Raw genomic sequence first — 23386 nt, 5'->3', positions numbered from 1 at the left:
GCAGGCTCATTGAAGTATAACATGTGCTCAGGTTAAACTTGTCTGGGAGTGTAGGAATCGGTGCTTAGGCAGGAAGGCACAGCTTGCCATGTGAGTATTCAAAATGAAGCCACAAATCCCAAAATCCTGAGGGTTTGCTGCATTTCAATGAGACTGCTTTGTCAGCACCTGACTCTCCTACTAATGTGGAGCAGTTCTTGGAGGGTGGGGGTAGGGGAGAGGATTGAATGAGAAGCAGTTTTGGAGCTTGGGGTTCCCAGGAGAGGCTGCCCCTGGGGATGGTAAGAAAGTGGGTGGTTTGGAGGGCTGAGGACTAAAGATGAAAGATGATCCATGTGGTGTGTAGAAAGACAATATTAGAACTTCCTATTTATTTTCAACTAAAAATGTAAGAAAGAAATTAAGCTTTCCTAGTGTTTCTAACTAGCCCTTACCTTTGATGTGGGTGATGTGTTGGGTATTATTCCAAGGGACTGAGTCAGAGAGAGGTGGGAACTTTACAACGGGAGTGTCCTCACTTGTTCTTGGGTCTTCAGCCTGTCATGACACATTGCAGATCAGGTGTTGTAGGATATCACCTTAGTGATTCATTTTATAGAACCAGGGCTTTAAGTAAAATAATGGGTGATGAAAAAGGGAGGGATTAACCTTGAGAGTGTTGTACTATATGTAGATTTGTTGGTATCATTGTAATAATTAAAAGGACTGTGAAACTTAAAGTTTTTCTTTTACAAAAAGACAGTATCCTAAAAAATAGACACAGGACACAAGACATAGTCTATCTTTTCTGCCTTTTTTCCCCCCAAAACAGTCCTGTTGGGAAGAGAAAATGTTGAAATGGGATGTTTAGAAATGTTGACATTATTATTATATTTTTCTGGCCAAAATGATATGTACCACCTACAAAAACTTTCATATATGCAAAAGTTACATTTTTTAACCCATCTAAAATGTTTTCAAATGAAGAGTTTCAGTGGTATTTGTACCCATTTATTTAAAAATATAAAAAATGCAATTCCTTCCAATTAGCTTATAACAACAACTGATGAACAAGAGAACATGAAACATTAATAGTCACGCTTCAAAGGAAACCTTATGTCGGTGTGATAGGGATGAAGGAAGTGGTGTCAAGATGCAGAGAGTTCAGACAAGAGAGTGCACTTCTCCCATGAAGATCTCGTTATCAGTGACAGGTAGCTTCCCCAGCTATCACAGCCATTCAAACCATTCTCAAAATACAACAAACCTAGATGTAGGTCTTCACAGTGCTGTGTTACCAAGGTTAACCCAATATATATTTTTAGTAATAAAGTATATTAATCACATAGCCCTTGCCAATATATAAACTTAATATTCCAAAGCTTTTCTGCACAACGAACAAAATAATTATTTAAATATTTAATTCATTTCTAGTTGTTTTTCTGTGTTTTATGATCTCTGTTAATTTAATGACACATATTTATACCATCACATGAAAATCAGGAAATGAACACATTTTATAGGGTATGCTCAAACTTTTAATTGGGTGTGAGTACATAGATAAAAGATTTGGAGCCTCTGGGATATAGGATGGCTTGAGATAGGTCAGTGGGCTTTTTGAGGCTGTTAAGGCTCATGAAAGGGGGTTAAAGAGATGGATAGGATTGCATCACTAGCTCAATTGATGATTTTTCTAACTCCATCATTCTTTTCATTAATTCATTATTGTTAGTCTACTATAAAGAAGAGGTTTCCTATTTATTTATTTATTTATATCATAAGAATTCATAAATTCTTATTTTCTTCTAAGGCAGCAGTTCTCAACCTGTGGGTCGCGACCCCTTTGGCAGTCAAACGACCCTTTCACAGGGGTCGCCTAAGACCATCCTGCATATCAGATATTTACATTATGATTCATAACAGTAGCAACATTACAGTTATGAAGTAGCAACGAAAATAATTTTATGGTTGGGTCACAACATGAAGAACTGTATTTAAAGGGCCAGAAGGTTGAGAACCACTGTAAAAGGAAAGTAGAGTGTTTGACTGAAAGTTAAGGAGCCCAACTTTTAGTTCCATCATAATGGGGCTATACTATGAGAGAACTTATAAGCTGGGCCAGGATTTTCCCCCAAAAAAGTAGCTGTGTATGACCTGGCTAGTTTGGCTCAGTAGTTAGAGCATCGCCCCGTGAGCCAAAGGGTCACAGGTCCAATTCTCAGTCAAGAGGTATGTTTGATCTGTTGTGAGTTTGATCCTCAGCCCTGGTTGAGAGGCCCAGTTGATGTGTCTCTCTCATATTAATGTTTCTCTCTCCCTACTCCCCCCGCCCCTTCCATTATCTCTAAAAATCAATGGGAAAAAAATATCCTCAGGTGAGGATTAACAACAAACAAACAAAAAGTAGCTGTGCATATCTCCAAATGCTTGAACAAGTACTTGATAGAAGCCCAAGGATTCTGGTCCATAAGAAAGGATTGACGAACCTTTAAATGGGGTGTTTTTGAGTTCCGGAGAACCAATTGTCCACCACTACCATAGAAGAACCTTATAAATACTCCTAAACAGATTTTATTTGATGAACTTTCCGGGTAACATTAGCTGCAATTTGGGGCCCTAGACACTTAACCAAGAGAACTTGCTTCATATAATTGCTTGGGATTCTTTATCTGGATACTACATTGCATCTGAGTTGATAAAAGGGTTTTTGGCATGCTAACATTTAGATATTTTTTTCCTGAGAGTTATTACTTAGTATTTATTCAACAAATATTTGTGGGATACAATCTATGTGCTCATCAGACAAGTAAAGCTATGACAAAAGTCTGTTCACCAAATCACTAGACTATAATTTCCAGGAACATTCCAATTCTTGAACTGTGGAAATTTCAAAGGAAACAGGAGGGCTGCTGCATTCAAGGGAATGGTGGGGATTGGGTCAAGGAAAACTCTGTTAGTCTATAGTCCTTCCCCTTAAGGGAACACCCATGATTTGCTGGTTTGAGTTCACGTTGTATACCATCCCCCCATATTCTGCCTCATGACATATGTTCCTGAACTTCCTACCAAATCATCCCATTTCTGAATCTTCAAACAATCCTTTTCCTGATAACTTTTAGGGACTTAATATATGTGTTTATCGGCTGGCTCTGACATTACTGTTCAAACTGATCTTACAGCTGTGTAACAAGCCTTATGCTCTGGACTTGCTCAACTGCGGCTGATGTGTTCTCATCCCAAGGGGCTGGCTGGTGCTGCTCCGTTTCTTGCCAGCAATAAGTTCCTGCTTAACAGATAAGCTATCAACATTTTCAGAATGTTAATTTTTTTTCAGTATGTCCTTTCCTCTTCACTTTTAAGGCAGGTTTAACAACTTACTTTCATCCTGGAATAAACTTGAAGAAAATACACTATGATAGCATCAAACTTTATGAGAAACTGGAAGAAGAAACCGGACAGGTAAATGCGTTTAACTTGAAATTGACTTTTAGGTGAGTGTCTTAGAAATATGTAAGCTCTCTGAAGGATTTTGACATCATCGTGTGCCGCTGTGTGTAGTGGCATCAAGGGTATGTGAAAGGTTTAATGTGGTAGAGAAATCTGATAAGAGTTTAAGGTAAGAGCCTCTGAAGTTTGCTCTCCAACCAGTTTGAATTCTTGAAGTATATTACCCATGTAATTACCCACTCTTCTCGCTTTTTTTTAATGAAGGAAGAATACAAAGCAGCAGCTTTCAGAAATATCTTTAGTCAGTTACTATATCCAGAAACTAAGAAATTACAGCCTTTCAGCCACCGGATGACAAAGGATCTGACAACGGTGCATGGCATACTGTGACATGGCTTTGAAAAGTACTTCACTAAAAGCCCCTCACTTTTATTTTTATTTCTTCTCATAGTTATTAGCGTTCTCAAAATAAACTGGCAGGCTTAGAATATCCATAGGCTAAGACTGAAGTCTACTTAAAATCCTCATGCCATTTCCCTTGCCTAAAGCCATCAAATGGCTCCGCATGTCTACAGGACAAAGGACAAAGGAGGAGGACCTGCACGGCTGAGCCCTGCCTGCCTTTCCAGCATTTGCTCTTGCTGCTCTTTGCTATGCTCAGATGCTTCAGCTCTTCTTAATTACTTACAGTTCTGGAATGTGCTGGGCTCTCTGCCTGAAACAACATTCCTCTGGCTCCCATTTCAGCACTTACCCTCCATCTTTTCTGGGGGTCATCCCCTTTGAGAAGCTGGCCTTGACTTTGCCCACCCACCAGTCAGGCCGAGCTGAGGACACGGCACTTGGTTCTAAGAATATTGGTGTATACCTCTCTTATAACACTCATCTCTCTATGGTGGTTGTTGCTTTACTGTTTGGTCTTCCCTACAGAGTATGAGCAACCTGAGGGCAAAGATTGCATCATTTATCTCTGTAACCCCGGGGCCAAGCTGAGTGCTTGGCCAACTGAAGGACTTCGATTAAATGTCAAATGAAGGTTTGTTTCAAGCCACAATCTCATCACTGCAGCATTCTGATTCTTCATATTCCTGCCTCAAATCCTTTGTTTTTCTCTTTTCCACGTAATTTTCTTTCACTCTGTACATTAACACTATCTTATGTTATTGTATTATGCAATTAGCTCTCTGCTTCACCTGTAAGCTCTATACCAGCAGGGTCTTTGCCTCTCTTGTTCATAACAGCATCTCTGGGACTTAGTATAGTGCCTGGCGCAGAGTAGGCATTTAGTAAATAGTTGATGAATGAATGTCTCTTTGTAAGATCCAAATATGTTTATGTAGTTATCTCTTTCACTGGATAGTAAATCTCTTTTGTTGTATATTTGCATTTTCATTGTACTGAAGAAGAATCATGTTTCAGTGCCAAATAAGGATTTACTGATGTGTGTTTATTGGGATTATTATAACAGGTGGTGGGATTCCATCAGCCAGGTAGTATCAGAATTGCTACAACTCCTGTAAGGGTAGATGAATTTAAATATCAAATGACTCGGACTGGCTGGCATGCAACAGAACAGTATATTATTGAACCTGAGAAAATTCAAGAGATGTTCCCTTTACTCAACATGAACAAGGTATTTATCCTAAGGGCATTTTCACTATTTATTGACTGGAATTAAGATTAGAAAAAGTTATTTGAAGTTGTTAATTAAAAATAGAAAAACTTTGTACATACATTTTAAATGACAAAATCATATGATTAATACTGGAATTTGGGTAAATTATAAGCTGAGCTACTGTGTATGCCAAATGAAATATGAAAAGGTAATGAAAAATTGTTTTAGTTTTCCACCTATGACAACTGAGGAAACATATTCGATACCTTTCTATTACTGTGTCCCTCAGATCTGGGGATTTCCTTACATAAATATTCTGTTTGAGAACTATAAATAAAACAATAACCTGGGATGTTAAGTATATCATCCCAGGAAAGATTGTGTTATTAAAATTTTTCACAAAATCAAGTGTAGAAGTACTACTATGTTGCTACACAAATATCCCCTAGCTCAGCCGTGGACAAACTACGGCCCGCGGGCCGGATCCAGCCCGTTTGAAATGAATAAAACTAAAAAAAAAAAAAGACCGTACCCTTTTATGTAATGATGTTTACTTTGAATTTATATTAGTTCACACAAACACTCCATCCATGCTTTGTTCCGGCCCTCCGGTCCAGTTTAAGAACCCATTGTGGCCCTCGAGTCAAAAAGTTTGCCCACCCCTGGTAAGCTCATCCAGCTGGAAACAGCTGAGTAGAGATTTGAACCCAACTCTCTGACTCCTTTGTACATACTACCTAAAGGTACCGGCTAGGACTGTTGAGGGAAGCAGAGGGTTATGTTTCTCCCTGATGACTCCTGCAGCATCTCTGATACCAGAGGGTTTGTATCATTGATCTGGGTGCTGGGGTTGTTTGCCCTTGTGAGTCTTTACAGGCTGTTGGCACTCCCTTGTCTATAGTGTTATGTGATGCCACTGTGATGGCAGACTGGTGTGGCATTGCATTGTCTACATTGAAATTCCATCACTGCTCCTAGAGAGGATGTGCTTATATCTATGTATATGTTAATCTTGGAATACTTTGCTGGAAGTTCTCACCATCAGATTTTTCTCAAGGGCATTGCATATGGAAACATGTCAGAAGAGTATTCTCCATCTCTGGGGCAGGATGCCAAATTAAATAGATATAGGATCACTGTGATGATATACCCATTATAAAACACCAATGTGACATTTGAAAGGTTAAAGTAATATGAATTCCATTAAAATTGAAAGTCTCTTGCTCTAAACTTATAACAAGAGATTGGATTAGTCATCAAAAACTTCCCACAGAGAAATACCTAGGCCCAAATGGCTTCACTGGTGAATTCTACCAGACATTTAAAGAAGAATTAATACCAAGTCTTCACAAACTCTTCCCAAAATAAAAGAGAATTGAACCCTTCCAACTCATCTATGAGGCCAGTATTGCTGTGACATGAAAACTAGACAAAGATATCACAAGGAAAGAAATATCAGTATCCCTTACGAATATTGATGCAAAAGTTCTCAACAAAATACTAGCAAACTTAATTCAGCAACATATAAAAAGGATTATGCAGCATGACCAAGTGGAATTTATTCCAAGAATACAGGGTTGGTTTAACATCTGAAAATCAATCAATGTAGCACTGCATTAATAGAATAAAAGGCAAAAACAGATGCTTATCTCAACAGACACAGACAAAAAAGTTGACATCTCCTGGCTCATATTTGGTACACAATAGATTTTTGTTGAATGGCCAAGACCTAAATATACCACTTCAGCGTATTCACTCCTGTTTCACTTGAGTTTTGTTCTTTGTTTCTCCCATAGTACTAGCCTCAAACCCTACCACAAAGTAGTATTCAAGAAATAGTTGTTGAATGACTGAATTAAGTTTATATTTTTCTGACACCAGGTATATATTTAGCATGTGAATTTACTAACAGTATTAAATAATTAAATATAAATATTTGATCTGTTAGTATTAGATTTGACTACAAATGACAGAAGCCAATAATATTTAAACAAGATAGAAGTTTATTTCTCTTCTACTTAGTCTGAATTTGAATGCTAGCTGTTTTCCATGAAGACTTCAGGGACCCAGTCATCTTCCAAATCATTGCTCTGTCATTCCTAGGGTGTGATTCTTCTGTTCTTATTCTAAGTGGCAGCTAGAACTCCAGCCATCCTGTCTGCATTCCAGACTGGGAGATGAAGGAAGGGGCAAAGAAGAAGGGAGAGACAAAGGACATATGCCAGTTGTCTTTTAATAATGGTTTATGGGAGTTGCCACATGACACTTTCATTTGCATTTCATTGACCAGAACTTAGCAATAGTTTTATCTATCAACTGGAGCTTATAGCTGCCAACTATTGGAAACTGTTCTTAGCAACCATGTATCTAAATAAACATACCATTTTTATTTCTATGAGGGGGGAGGAGAGGATGGATATTGAAGACAATTGCAAGGCTCTCTCAGCCTGTCTACTTAACTCTCAGTGTACGTCCTGCCTAAGTCTGAGCTTTGATACAGGAAAATGACTGATGAATCTGGTGCCTCAATGCATTTTTCAAATCCAATTTTTTAAACATTTGCTGGCAGATATAGTTACACCAAATAATGAGTACATACTCATTTGAATATTGATTTTTTTATGATTGATTTAGATTTTAGCTGGATTGTATAATCCTGGCGATGGTCATATTGATCCTTACTCTCTCACTATGGCCCTGGCTGCTGGGGCTAGGAAATATGGTGCCCTTTTAAAATATCCTGCACCAGTGACTTCTCTGAAACCCAGGTCAGATGGAACATGGGATGTTGAAACACCACAGGGATCTGTGAGAGCAAACAGAATTGTGAATGCTGCAGGTAAGTGTCATATCATTTTTTAAAATTAGTGAGGTTCTTTAAGTGGCAAATAAATAAGGTATTATACCATAAAGTAATGGTTTTTACTATGAATGTTGTTTTAAAACACTGTGATGCTCCCAAGGTAAACATTTTGTTTGTTTCTAAGCTACAAAGCCCTCCCTTCATCACTGTGCTCTCGGTGGAGCTACCACTCTGTCCTTGGTTACCTACCAAAACTTGATATTCTTCTCCGTGCTCCATTGTTTTGCTCCAGGTCATGTTTTGCCAAATTATGCTCCTTTTTCCTTTCTTATGTCCACTCTTTCTTCACACTTATAATCAAATTCTAGTATTCACATTCATGATCCTGACATAACCTTTTAAACTTTACTTAAGAATTTTCCTGACATGATGATTCAGAAATGTGATTGGATCATGCCAACTAAAGCCCAGTGTTCAGCCAAAAAGAATTGCCTAATTTTGCCTGATACTCTGCGTCAGTGAATGTCACTGTATAAACCATCAGTGCCAATATAGACACTAGAACCAGGAAACTTGTCCACAAACCTGTACCCTTCATTTTAGTTCCATTTATATCAGTCACTGAATTTTTTAAAATGGAAGCTATTTCCAAAGTTCATTTTTTATTGACTCTTCAGTGGTTTTCAGTTGATAATGGCATATTTTTTAGGTGATTCTTCCGCATTTGTCTCTCTTCCCTTTGCACGTGTTGGATGGGTGATCTAGCAGGGGTTGAAGTGTAATCCTGGCTAGATTTTGGTTAAATTGATTGACATGTAGAGGGGACAATGCCAACAAACACCACCCCATAGGATAGAAAGCGTAGACTTTTCCATGGGGTTTCAAGTAATATATGATATTTAAGCATATGTTTCCACTTTATTTTAATGATGAAGTGCATTAATAAGCAAGCAACAACTAGACTCAGAAATTATAAATATATTTGAATAGGACAGAATTTATTTTATTCAATTTATGTTTTTAATTGAACAAATATATTGAGGAAATTGCAGTGCTTTGAATTACTAACTAAATATTTGGACTTTTTATATTTTAAAACTTCTCTAATGCATGTAACTAGAATATGTGACTTTATTGTATTTTCCTACAAAATCCTGACATTGATTATTTACATATTCCTGTCAGCACAAATAAATTTTCTAAATTATTTAAAGACTATAACAGCTTTAATGCCCACAAGTAAGATTTCTGGTTTACATATGGATACCCCTTTCTGGGGCTATTATTCAAGTGTAACCAACTTGGCCGTTAGCCCAAAATATAACAACAGAACACAAGAGTGATATTTAGATGGTTAAATAGAAATAAACATTTGCATGTAAAAGTGCATAATCTGGGTTCCTAGACTGACTCATAACTGATGATTCTATGTTTAGCTCTGGACTTGATAATGACTTCAGAAATCCTTATTAGATTCTGAAAAAAGCAGAAATAAAAGTGGATACAAATTTAGAAAGTGAAACCCCTAAATAAATAACTTAAATAAAATCCCCTAATCATTTGAATGATTACTCGAAATTATGAAACAAACAAGAGCATAGAGCCCTTTTCCCCGCCCCCCAAATGATTCGTTGGTAAGGCAGCACCAGATCCCTGACGAATAATCATTATTAGCATTTTAGATTCTAAAGTACCTTTCTACAAGTGAAGGAGTCTTGGATTTTTTAAATAAAGTCTTTCTGTAGCAAGAAAAACAGTAAGATGGGATCATTCCAGGGTGTGGGGGGCGAGGGGTCCCCTTGTGACCTTGGGCAGGTCTGTTTTCTTCTCTGCACTTTAGGTCCATATCTGTAAACTGAGGAGTCACCCTGAGGGTTGAGAGGGGGGATAATCAAGGCTCCTTTCATCCATAAATTATCTGGTTCCATGTTTTGCAAAGGAAAAAAAAAATCGCATTTGTTCCCACCAATAGGACAGCTCCCATGTGCACTGTGAGAAACATTGCTTGTGGGAAGGAATCTCCACTGTTTATAAGCCCACTCCCCTTGGCTGTGGTACCTCTTCCCTCCTGCTCTGGATTCCTGGTGCCTTCCTGCCCTTTCTTTGAAAAGGAAAGATTTTACAAACATATTCAAATTAGACTTTTAAAATAACAGAGAAAACAATTTTACCTCTCCCTAAGTATATACTCTTTCAAATTTTAAAGTAACAGAACAATTCTGTATTTGTGGAATTTTAGGCATCCACAGTTTGGGGAAAGGAGGGCCTGGGGAACAGAGGGAACTGACCTGCAGGGCTTTATTCATGGTTATGATGTCTTATGTTGGTCATATCCACACGGGGCCTCTTCCATGCCTGATCATCCCTGTTCTGCAGATACAGTCAGCTCATTACTGTCTTTCTTATCAACATTGGTACTTTTTATATATTTGGATTATTTATTTTTTTCCTTCAAATATATATTTTTTTGTGTTTTTTCTGCCCACCTTTGCTTGTGGGCAAAATACTTTTTCAGGAATAGAGTTTTCTTAGATTTCAGAATTATCTTCAAAACCCTGGGCAATGTACAATATTGTCTTGTCTTCTCTTTCCCCATTCAATTTTTCAATGACAAATAAAAGATCATTATGACATTCTTTAGACTTTGCCGTGAGTACTGAATTCTTCTAACTATTTTATGCTGGCAGCCTCTCCTCCAAATAAGTGTTGAACAAATGTTTAAATAATTGCAGTTGGAGGGAGAACCAGACTGTTCACTGGCCCTGAGCACCCACAGGATTTGGTCGAATCCTGCTGATCTGTAGGTCTCCAGGCCACTGACCCAACATGCAGTCCATGGGAGGAACAGGAAGAAGCTGGCTGGCTGCTGTGTGGGAAAATCATCAGTATTGGTGGACACATTTTTTTCAGAAGCTCATCTGTGGCCCTGCCTTCAGTCACAGTGCCTTGTAGGACTGAGAAGATGACTGCACTCCAAGCCCTCGGATATGCCTGTGAGCGGGCTCAGGGAGAGAGGCCTCTGTGCCATTCCTTCCCTGCTGAGAGTTAAAAGGGGTCTAAAATCCATCATCTTAGATCAGTGTCAGATGTGGTGACATTTAAAAATGACTTTTTATTTCAGGATTTTGGGCTCGTGAAGTTGGTAAAATGGTTGGACTAGAACATCCTCTCATTCCGGTTCAGCATCAATATGTTGTTACTTCGACTATTCCTGAAGTAAAAGCTTTGAAAAAAGAACTCCCTGTGCTCCGGGACCTGGAAGGCTCTTACTACCTCCGGCAGGAAAGGGATGGGCTCTTGTTTGGTCCATATGAAAGTCAGGAGAAAATGAAAGTCCAGGACTCATGGGTCACCACTGGAGTCCCTTCAGGTTCGTGTAGCAAATGGAAGTGTGTGCATAGCAGGCATGTATGTTTTATCTTTCCTGTGGCTGGGGGCTGGCCACAGAATAAGATGATGACATAACACTAGACTATTGGATACCTGGGATATTGAGGGCGAGGGGTTTGAGGTAACCTCTGTTCTCTTCTCCATTTGAATAATCACAGCAGGGAGTAAGGAAAGAGAGAAGAGGCAGCTGGTGGTGGAGAAGCTGAAGAAACATGCTCCCCACTGCTTTGGAAGGCTCTAGGTAATTTTTACCTGCCCACACCTACCTCCTGCATCCCTGCTCTTTCCTCACTCCCCCTCCTGCTGTGTCTAGTGTCCAGATTTAGCTGCTACTGTGCTCTGACAGTTGGAAACAGGACAGATATCAGAGATAGGCTATCCAGCCTGCTAAGAAAGAAAACCTTGGAGTCTATCATAGAGCAGGTAGGTTAGGACTACACACTGAAGCCTACCTACTGCATAAGGTGATGAGGAAAAGGCTCAGGCCTCTGTGCTAAACAGGAGGCACTATTGTTTCTCTTTCAAGTTTGGAAGGGAAAAGGACCTTTTTCTGGTATTTATGGGACATTTCTGCAGAGCTGGGGTAAAGATTGGGTCAATGAAGGAGGTAGTTCAGGTTTTAATTTATAAAAGGAGTTAAAATGTCACTGAGACACAATTATTATAATGTGAAATGGAGGAATTTATACTTTCTAGAATTACACGTTGATAAGCTACTTGAGATAGGGACTGAATCCCTCCCTACTGTTCCTCAAAGAATGCCTCTGTCCATGTCACAAGTGATCACTAAACCACTTTCAACAGACGTTGGGCCAGTTACCTGAGGGCTTTAGTTTTACTGAATGTGCTGTGCACATTTGGGCCTGAGCAGAGTAGCTCCTGACCCCTGAGGGAGGGCTGATCTGACACCTGGGAGCCTCCCTCTTAGGGCTCTGCCCCATGCTGGCAGCCTCTCCTCCAAATAAATGTTGAACAAATGTTTAAATAATTGCAGTTGGAGGGAGAACCAGACTGTTCACTGGCCCTGAGCACCCACAGGATTTGGTCGAATCCTGCTGATCTGTAGGTCTCCAGGCCACTGACACAACACGCAGTCCATGGGAGGAACAGGAAGAAGCTGGCTGGCTGCTGTGTGAGAAAATCATCAGTATTGGTGGACACATTTTTTTAGAAGGTCATCTGTGGCCCTGCCTTCAGTCACAGTGCCTTGTAGGACTGAGAAGATGACTGCACTCCAAGCCCTCGGATATGCCTGTGAGCGGGCTCAGGGAGAGAGGCCTCTGTGCCATTCCTTCCCTGCTGAGAGTTAAAAGGGATCTAAAATCCATCATCTTAGATCCCAGAGTAGTTTTCCACTTAGCCCAGTGTCCTGGTATGACTTACTAAACTCCCACTTGCCCTCACCTGGGCAGATGAAGCAGATTTTATGGTTAGTTGAAGGATAAAAGATCTCTCTTAATAAACCAAATAATTGCTGCTTATTTTTAAAAATTGTGATTGGATTAAATACTGAAAACTGTTACCATGTATAAATTTAAATTTTCTATTAATTAAAAAGATTAACTTTCATGATCTTATTGTTTCAAGAAATAACATTATTGTTCTTAATAATATAGTATTTACCCATCTGTTGACAGTGAATGTCAAGATTAGACTTACAAAACAAAAGAGGAGCCTGGCCAATGTGGCTCACTGGTTGAGCATCAACCCATGAACCAAAAGCTCTCCAATCCCTGGTCGGGGCACACGCTGGGGTTGCAGGCTCAATCCTTGGTAGGAGGCGGCCGATCGATGTCTCTTTCTCATCAATGTTTCTAGCTCTCTATCCCTCTAAAATCAATAAAACCATATTAAAATATATATTAAAACAAGAGAGAAAAGCTTCCTAACAGGCCATCCTGAAGTGTATCCCCAATTCAGAGATTTAAATCACATTAGAGTACTTGTCCATGAAGCTGTGCCATCCTGATTAATGGTGTGTCCTTTCAGGGTTTGGAAAGGAACTCTTTGAGTCAGATCTGGACCGGATCATGGAACACGTTGAAGCTGCCATGGAAATGGTTCCGGTCTTGAAAAAGGCTGACATCATCAATATTGTCAATGGTCCTATCACCTATTCTCCTGACATTCTGCCTATGGTGGGGCCCCATCAGGGACTCAGAAACTACTGGGTGGCTATAGGCTTTGGGTGAGTATCTCCAGGTAATTCAATATGTAGTATAGAGTTGTGTCTTTTAGATAAGTCTTGTCCCATAATCTCAGGTCAAAAGTGGAATGGGGGAAAGGGACAGAACCTTTTCCTTTCATGACCAATGAAATGGGAGTAATAAAAAATTTTAGTCTTAAAACTCTGACTATAAAATGGTTTCATCAATTGTATAGGTTTTAAGGATTTGCATACAGAAAGGCAATGATTTCCTGGAACTTTCTCTTTGTATATTTTCTGCCATTTCCATTATTTGTGTCTCTTTAGGGCAGTTTGCCCCAACTTACAAGTATGTTTTTATAATACAATGTGACACAGATAATTCAAAAAATCAAATGTATAACATATCTGATGCTGTTTTCACCATAATTCATGTTTGTCCAACATGATTTGCTTTTTCATGACTCCTCAGGTTGCTTGCTATTTATGATTCCATCGCCCACTTCAGATTTCATCTCTAATATTTGTTCCATTAATTTGTTAAATATTAATGTTAAACCCCATTTACTATCATGTCACAACTAATAATATTCTATTTTTCTTTCCCATTTTATTTGGATATTTATTCAACTAACATTTAATAACTGCCAGCAAGTGCTAGATCTTGGGCTGCAGCTGAGCACAAGGCAATGGGGTCTGACCAGAGGTGCAAGCCTGGTTAGGCTGCTGTCTGCCGACAGTAGAGAGGCTGTGGTTTGAACTAAGGAAGCAGTAGTGAAGACTGAGAGACAGGAGGTACAATTATTTAGATTTGGTGATTAATTGCATTAGGTTTGACGGAGAGATAAAAATAGCAAATAATGTCAACCTTTCTAACTTGACCCCTGGTTGGATGCTGAGGACCATGGGGAGAGAAAACCAGAAAAATAAGTGTCGTTTTTTTATAGGTTGAGTTTGAAGTGTTAAGTTTAGGTCTCTGGGACATCCGGAGGGAGAAAACCAGATGGAGATATGGGACTGGAAGGTGTAATGTCACTGAGGGCTTAGGTAATCACCTATGGAGTCTTATAGGCATGTGCATGTGGAAGTGTGTCTCTGGCACGCCACTTATATATCTTCTTTGGAGAAATGTCTATTTGTATCTTTTGTCCATTTTAGAAAGTTGTATTATTTCTTTGTCTTTTTATCATTAAATTGTAGGGTTCTTTATATTTTCTAGATATAAGACCCTCATCAGATACATGATTTGCAAAATTTCTCTCCCATTCTGTGGGTTCTTTCACTTTCTTGATAGTGTCCACTGAAGTGCAAAGTTTTTAATTGTGTATTAAAATTACAATCAGAATGTGTAATTTTTCTTGTTTTTAATTAAATTAATTGGAGTAACATTGGTTAATAATATTGTATAAATTTCAAATGTACAGCTTTCTACTATGACATCGTATACTTTGCTGTGTGCTCACCACCAAAGTTGAATCTCTTTCCATCACCATATATTTAATCCCCTGTATCCTTTTAATACTCCTCACCCCCTCTGATAACCTCCATAATGTTATCAGTATCTACGAGTTTGTTTTGTTTGTCTGTTTGTTGTCTTTTGTTTTACATCCCATATATGAGTGAAATCATGTGGTTTTTATCTGGAGGTTCCTCAGAAAATTATGAATAGAGCTACTATCTCACCCAGTAATCTTTCTTTTGGTTATCTACCTGAAAAATTTGGAGACACGTATTTGTAAAGAATATATGTACACCTATGTTCACTGCAGCATCATTCACAATAGCTAAGATATTCCTCATGTAATATGACGGGATGCTCACATTAGCTGTCCCTCCTAGCATATCTCAGTGATCCATTCCATGGTTCTGAAGGCCAGTGGTGCCCACATCTGGCTGCGCACCAGAAATGCCTCATAGGAATGTTTAAAAACAGAACCTCGCCTAACCGGTTTGGCTCAGTGGATAGAGCGTCGGCCTGCGGACTCAAGGGTCCCAGGTTCAATTCCAGTCAAGGGCATATACCTTGGTTGCGGGCACATCCCCACTGGGGGGTGTGCAGGAGGCAGCTGGTCGATGTTTCTCTCTCATCAATGTTTCTAACTCTCTATCCCTCTCCCTTCTTCTCTGTAGAAAATCAATAAAATCTATTTAAAAAATAAATAAATAAATAAATAAATAAATAAATAAATAAATAAATAAATAAATAAATAAAAAACAGAACCTCAACTTTATGGTTGGTCACTTGCATGTGTTTCATTCTCCTTTTTATGTGATCTATGAAATTCCTATTATTTGACTCTAGAATCCATGAAAGATGTGTTGAACTGGAAAACTAACAAGCAAACAGATTCCTGGAGACCACTCTTATAGATTCTGATTCAGTAGTCTGGAGAGGGGTCCAGGAATCTTTATTTTTATGTTGTTTGTTGTTCTAGTGCAACCAGACCATAGGACAGGTATTTGTCAACTGTCTACATATAGGTCAGTGATCATTTACCTTACAGATTACCCTCAGATAAAGGTGTTTTACTTTTGTTTCATCACAATCTAGGAAGTTTTTCTGCTTCTTGGTGACTAACACAGTGCCTCCCCCCCAAAAGTTTAATTATATTGAGTTGAATTTTGTTTTCTTGGCTTAGAACTGATTATAAACAGCAAATTTAAAGAGGGGAGAATGCCTTAAAAATGTAACATCCGACAGTTTAACAGACATAGACACTCAAAAACCTAGCAGCTGGGCCTTTGAGAAGAAACAGGTTCTGCAGATTAATGCTAGAGATGGGAGAAGAATCTAACTCTCCTCATCATGTTGCCTTCCACTTCATACATTATTTCCTTATGAAAATCTTATCAACTGGGCATCCTCTGTTGTTACAACAGCCACCAGGTATTGCTTGCCTACTATGTGCTTTTAAATGTCATGTCAATTCATTCTTCATCAACACTATAAAGAAAATGAGCACATAAAGAAAATGAGAAGATTAAAGCTCAGGGTGGTTACACAACTTGCCCAAGGTCCTGCAGCTAGTAGTGGAAGAACAAAAATCATACCCAGATCTCCTTATGCTATGCGTTTAGCTACTAAAATAGGGGCTCTGAATAGAGGTTTCATAACACTTAGTTATGTGGCATTTTACATATAAATTGGTGATGGTTAGAGAGTGGACATTATTAAAAGATTTACTTTTTTATATATATTTTTTATTGATTAAGATATTACATATGTGTCCTTATCCCCACGTTACCCTCTGACCCCCCACCCCCCGCTCATGCCCTTACCCCCCCTGTTGTCCGTGTCTATTGGTTAGGCCTAAATGCTTGCATATAAGTCCTTTGGTTGGTCTTTCCCCCTTACCCCCACCCTCCCCTACCTTCCCTCCAAGGCCCGACAGTCCAATCAATGCCTCTCCGTCTCTGGATCAGTCCTTGTTCATCAGTTTATGTTGTTACTTATATTCCACAAATGAGTGAGATCCTGTGGTATTTATCCGATCTCCAGTTCCATCCATGCTGTGACAAATGGTAAGAGTTCCTTTTTCTTCTTCCTCTTCTTAAAGAATACCTTTCAGCATTTCATATAATGCTGGTTTGGTGGTGATGAACTCCTTTAGCGTTTTCTTATCTGTGAAGCTCTTTATCTGACCTTCTATTCTGAATGATAGCTTTGCTGGATAAAGTAATCTTGGTTGTAGGTTCTTGGCACTCATCACTTTGAATATTTCTTGCCACTCTCTTCTGGCTTGCATGGCTTCTGTTGAGAAATCAGCTGACAGTCATATGGGTACTCCCTTATAGGTAACTGACTGTCTTTCTCTTGCTGCTTTTAAGATTCTCTCTTTGTCTTTTGCTCTTGGCATTTTAATTATGATGTGTCTTAGTGTGGTCCTCTTTGGGTTCCTTTTGTTTGGGGTTCTCTGCGCTTCCTGGACTTGTAAGTCTATTTCTTTGACCAGGTAGGGGAAGTTTTCTGTCATTATTTCTTCAAATAGGTTTTCAATATCTTGCCCTCTCTCTTCTTCTGGCACCCCTATAATTCTGATGTTGGTACGCTTGAAGTTGTCCCAGAGGCTCCTTACACTATCTTCATATTTTTGGAATCTTTTTTCTTTTTCGGTTGGGTATTTTTTGTTTCTTTGTATTTCAAATCTTTGACTTGATTCTTGGGATCTTCTTGTCTGCTGTTGGATCTCTGTATATTATTCTTTATTTCAGTCAGTGTATGCTTAATTTCTAGTTGGTCCTTTTTCATATCCTCGAGAGTCTCACTAGATTTATCGAGGATCTCACTAAATTTATTGGTGGTTTCCATAAAATTCTTGAAAAACCTTATAAATGTGGCCTTGAACTCTATATCCAGTCGTTTGCTTTCCTCCATTTCTGTCATTTGTGACCTGTTTCTTTGTCTCCGCATTTTTTATGCTTCCCTGTGTTGGTAGAGTGGTTTTGTGTGCTAGGTGTCCTGTAGGGCCCAGTGGCTCAGCCTCCCCAGTTACCTGAGGTGGACACTCTTGGTGTACCCCCTTGTGGGCTTTTTGCACAGTCTTATTGTAGTTATGCCTTGATTGTTGTAGGATCACTGGGAGGAATTGACCTCCAGGCCAATTGGCAGTGAGAATCAGCTGTGTCTGCAGTGGGAGAACTTCTGTGCTGAAGACACCCTTCTGGGGCAAGACTTGCTTCAGTGGGATTTTGGTGCTCACTGAGTCTGCACCCTGAGTGTGTCCCCTATGGATCTGAGGAGTTGTAATCTGGATGGTCCCCCTCTGACCACTGGGTACACTGGCTCTTGGATCTAAGGAGGTGCTAATTTAGCCTCTGCCTGAGGTTACACAGCAGGAGCTACGAAGAGAACTGCAGATTCCCCTTCCTTTTTTGGAGTTTGGAGGTACCCTGATGAGGCCCAGCTGTGAAGCAATGCAAGCCGCTGTGGGGCCTTGGGCCTTCTCTTGGAAGTTCTGGGTCTGTCTGGCCCAGCTGCAGTTAGGTAATTTTCAGGTTGCAAAGGGCCGGGGCATTCATATGCAAAAGCCTCTGCTGCAGCCTGGGTGGGGCGGGGTCTCAGGGAATCAAAGGGCGGAGCAAGGAACTATGGTGGATTCTCAGCCCTGCCCTAAGGGACCCCGTGTCTCAGTGTCCGGGTAATTGCTGCAAGCACCTCTGAGGGAAAGCCGACCTCAAGTTCCGAGTTCTGCCCGCTGCCAGACAGTCCAGTTTCTCCCCGTATGAGTCCTGGGTCCCCAGAGACTTCCCGGAACCGGAGTTCAGAGCAGTCGGGAGCTTGTGACTCCCTCCGGATTCAAAAAGACAGCCGTGTCCTCAGGTACCAGCCCCTTTCTGCGCGCGTAAGCCTCCGTACCTCTGCACTTTACTTCCGCAGCTCCTCTGGCTCTCAGCGTGCTTTTCTTTCCTTCTAGTTGTAGAATTTCCACTCAGCCAGCCTTCCTGTAGTTCTGGATGATGTCCGTTTTGTCTTTATGTTGTTTTTTTTGAAGTTGTTGTGGGAGGCAGCAATTTCCCAGTGTTTATCTATGCCGCCATCTTAGTTTCTCCAAAAGATTTACTTTTTTTAAAGAAATTGGATTTGATTCAGGATTATCCCCTAACGCTAGCACCCTGCCCCACTTGTTTGCTCATGGGCATTGTTGAGAGGGAAAGAATATGATGGTGTAGCAATGAGACCAGAGGAAACCAAAGTATAAGCCTGGCTATGCTCAAGGACGCTGCCAGGGATGTGAATTCTGCCACGTGTGTCTTGGCTGAAAAAAAGATATAGAACCATCAAAGTCAAGTCCAATAAGAGGGAGTACACACTGGGGTCAGATGACTGACTTTTTATGCTGAATCTGCCCTTTATTGTTGTGTGACCTTATTTAACACCTATGTGCGGATTGGTTTTCTCACTGGCAAAATAGAGTTGCTGAAGAATTAATCAGTTGGTACATGTTAGATGGAAACAGTGCCAAGAAAATAGTAAGCACTTTCAATAAATGTCAGTAAAAGTTTACGCAGTTTCAAGTCTTGTATACAGTACCTCTAGCTCTCAAAGATGGCAACTGTTGTATTTCATACATTGGGCCTGGGTAAGTGAATAAACATTTTAAGCATGTCTTTCATAATCATTTTAAGCACATATTTAATCATTTTTCTTGCTTTCTTAAAGCTTAGTGAGGTTGTTTGTGGATAATTTGGATGGCCTGCCTTTCTTCTTTAAGCTATCAAGAGAACTACCCATTGCTGAGTTTTTATTCTGCAGGAGAAATAGCCCTCTAACACATTTAGGCACTTGCTTTTATCAAATAGCAAACCTGGTAAAAGTTAGTTGACATTTCCAATCTTTGCTAAGCTCCTCCCAAGCACTTAGAACCTGGCAGTTAAGGTGCTGTGATTTGAGTCCTGTAATTTCTTGCATTTAGAGGTCTGCTCATGGAGCTCCTTTTCATGGTCATCTCTCCATAAGCCCCTGCTCAGCCAGTTCCCCAGAAGCCTCTCTTAAACCACAGATGAACCCACGGTAAAGTCCTTCACTAGACAAGAGTGAGTGGGCGGAACAGCACACAGCCAACATTAAATTATGATCCCTCCATCTATATCACATTATTTGCCACAATCATGTTCTTGGTTTTAAAGCATCTTCATATATGGAAATAAAAAACAAGCCCATCTTCTACACCAAGTGACCCATTAGTTACAAAATACAGGAGCCAGTGTTCCTTTCTGCCTCCTCCCCACAAGTCCCAGGGTGAGTGCCTCTTGTCTGACTGCTTCTAAGATAATGGCCCAAGATCCTGGCACAGAACTAAATTGGTCCAAGAAGAGATGAGCATCCCACTCCACAGTGTACATGTTTCTGCAAATTTCTAATCAGGATAATCACAGCTCAAGAGGGCTGATCAGGTATCAACTACATCTGCCTATTGCTTCCTTCACCTCATTTTCCTAAAGTGAGCATCCTTACTAGCCAAGAGTTGTAGGCTGCTTTGTATGTATGCATCTCTTGAAACTAGAAACAAACTAGCTACAAAGTCAGGTGCATTTAATTTAGATGCTTAAATATGTTTTCTTTTTGAGGAAAAAATATGATAGCATAAATATTATGAATAGCACAGAACACCCCAATTTTAAGGCCCTATAAAATATTTGGACATGTTTTGTTGTTTGAAAATAACACATGTCAGTAACAGTATATGTATCTCTATTTTTGAAAGATATGGCATAATCCACGCCGGCGGGGTAGGGAAATATCTCAGTGACTGGATCCTGCATGGAGAGCCTCCTTTTGACCTAATAGAATTGGATCCCAATCGATATGGCAAATGGACAACCACTCAGTACACTGAGGCCAAAGCAAGAGAGTCGTATGGATTCAACAATATTGGTAAAGTGCAAATTTACTGTGTCTACAGAGTGTGTGCAAAATGGACTTGCAGCGCCTCTGACTCTAGATGCTTTTTGTTCTGTGCATTTTGGTGGGAGGGGGTCTGAAAAGCCTTGTGCCTCTAAAATGCAACAGGAAATCTATATTAATGTATATATTTCATGTGCAGAGCGCATTGGTGATTTTCGGTTTTAAATTCATTTTGACTTTCCCCTTGGATGATCAATATAAAAATGACAGCATTGAGGGTTTTGTTTTACATCAATTTAATACAGGTATATGCTTCTGTATTTTAAATACTGTTCTCTATTTTTTGAATCCCTTCAAAGCATTTGCTAGCTTTGGTTATATGCTGTTATAGTCCTGGGTTTCCTTTTTCAGTTGGGTACCCTAAAGAAGAACGGTTTGCTGGGAGGCCGACTCAGCGAGTCAGTGGGCTTTATAAAACCCTGGAGTCTAAATGTTCCATGGGATTCCATGCGGGCTGGGAACAACCACACTGGTTCTACAAACTAGGCCAGGACACTGGGTACAGGTAAGTAAATGACTTGACCTGCCTGGGGCTCTGACTGCAGAATGCAATTTCAGAGGTGGGATGGAGGGACATGAGTGCCGATTCCCCTCCCACCCTATTGCTCCACCTCATTCCTACAACATTTACTTTCTGGCAGTGGAGCCATTTGTCTATTTCACATGACACTGGCCCACATCTAGGACCCATCTGGCCCCACGAGCCCTACACCAGCCCCGATGAAGCCTCGGCTTGGCATTTCCCAGGAGCTCAGAGGAACCTTCTCACCCCCTCCAAATCCTCACATGCCTTCGGTTGGCTCCTAAAGGTTTGTCCCAGCTTAGGAGGCCTGATTGAATCACATAGTATGGAAATAGTATGGAAATATGGGTCTTCTAGTTATCAAGGAATAGCTCAAAGCAACTACCTCCCAGTGTGTGTATATCAAGTCATGCAAATTGTATGCACTGTTGATAAAGGAGGGGAAAGGATCATTTACGTAGCATTTGAGGTTAAGCTAACACATAAAGGCTGTCACTAAAACAATTCTCTGAACTCCTCTAGAGTGGTTGCCTTTGTTTTACTTGGATTACATGTCATCATTGTACTTGGGATTTATAGTGATTGCATATTTTTTTCTCATGAGAATTCATAACCCAAGAGAAGACAAATAGCAAATCTAGGAATTAAGTTACCTTTTTTTATTGCTTATTTAAAAACGGTTTTGATGTCTACTTTAACACCAGACCTAAATGGTGCAAAATATAGTAGAGGGCCAGTTGTTGGTTACTTTATTTGGGCTCCCCAGGCAGCCAGTCTAGATGATCTGAGGGCAAAATATTGGTTTGGTTTTTCCCTAAATGACTCAGATAAATACCAGATCTATTCTTAACCTTGTACTGTTTGGATCTGGCTTGTTTCTTCTACTAGTTTAATAATTAAACTACTGAAAACTCATTTTGCAGACTTAGCATCCTGCTCTGAAGTTAAAATACCACATTAGGAGTCCACTTCATCAAGTAGAAGGGACCCTGCATAATGAATTGAAGACCTTTGTTCCAGGGCCAGCTCTGTCAGTAAATAATGCAAAGCCTTGGAATTCACGTTGTGTCTTTTCTCTAAAAAATGAAGATGTTGGATCAGATCCTTGCCTAGTCCCGGTGTGGAGCCTGTGAATGCAGAATACGGGCCCCACCCAGACCTGCTGCATCAGAAGCTGTCTTTTAATAAGGGCAATGATTTTATTTGCATTTATATTTCAGGAGTGCTGGACAAGATAGCTCCACCCCCATATATTCTGAATTAGGTCCAAATAGCATTTTTAAAATGCTCCTTAGGTGACCACAGGACTGGTTGACTTCTAAGCTCTCTTTCAGATTTGAAAGCCCACATGTCCTATCTTATTTCCTAGTTAATAAATAATTTATTCACTATGAAATGGGTTAAAAAAGACATATGAGTAACTTTAAAAAATCAGATTCCAACATAGACGTATGATTTGCAGAGTAGAATTTTAGGTTGCATTTTTTTTTCCCAAATAGAATTTACTAGGTAAATAGGGTTAATTAAAATATCCTTATTCTGTAGTTTTCTGAAAATGAATGACAGTTGTTTTATGACAAACTGTGTTTCAGGCCAAGTTTTCGCCGCACAAACTGGTTTGAGCCGGTGGGCTCTGAGTATAAACAAGTTATGCAAAGAGTAGGGGTGATTGACCTGTCACCATTTGGCAAGTTTAACATCAAAGGCCAAGATTCTACTAGATTGTTGGACCATCTCTTTGCAAATGTCATTCCAAAGGTAAATAACCTTATAATGGTACAAGGTTCAAGATTGTGGCCTGTTTAACTCTGTCCTCTCATTTAAAACAAAAAAATAGAAACCCCCAATATGTTATTTTAATCCACTTAATGATTTTGGTGTGAACACTAGAACCCTTCAACTGATCAAGAATATTCTAGCTAATTTTTTAATTTAAATTTTTATTGAATGAGTTATCATCCAAGGATCTTATGAACTTTGCTTAATTCTATCAATAGGAACTACAACTTTGACTGAAGTATAATTTTTATGACAAATAATTGTAATTTAAACTGAGAACTTCAAAATTAATCTTGGAC

The 23386-nt window shown here is 39.7% G+C and overlaps 1 protein-coding gene across 1 annotated transcript in view; it reads left to right on the top strand.

Annotated features, from left to right (window-relative positions):
- The window catches only part of DMGDH (dimethylglycine dehydrogenase), a 57367-nt gene that overhangs the window by 4730 nt on the left and 29251 nt on the right, over window positions 1-23386 (top strand). Inside the window, exons 3-10 of the mRNA XM_036310238.1 lie at window positions 3340-3438; window positions 4895-5059; window positions 7676-7880; window positions 10966-11214; window positions 13224-13422; window positions 20586-20755; window positions 21137-21290; window positions 22901-23066. Coding sequence (XP_036166131.1) covers window positions 3340-3438; window positions 4895-5059; window positions 7676-7880; window positions 10966-11214; window positions 13224-13422; window positions 20586-20755; window positions 21137-21290; window positions 22901-23066 — 1407 coding nt within the window. The remainder of the gene's footprint in view (window positions 1-3339; window positions 3439-4894; window positions 5060-7675; window positions 7881-10965; window positions 11215-13223; window positions 13423-20585; window positions 20756-21136; window positions 21291-22900; window positions 23067-23386) is intronic.

Source organism: Myotis myotis, unplaced genomic scaffold (assembly GCF_014108235.1).
Source record: "Myotis myotis isolate mMyoMyo1 unplaced genomic scaffold, mMyoMyo1.p scaffold_m19_p_5, whole genome shotgun sequence".
Classification (NCBI taxonomy): domain Eukaryota; kingdom Metazoa; phylum Chordata; class Mammalia; order Chiroptera; family Vespertilionidae; genus Myotis; species Myotis myotis.
This window is presented reverse-complemented; position numbering and strand designations above follow the sequence as displayed.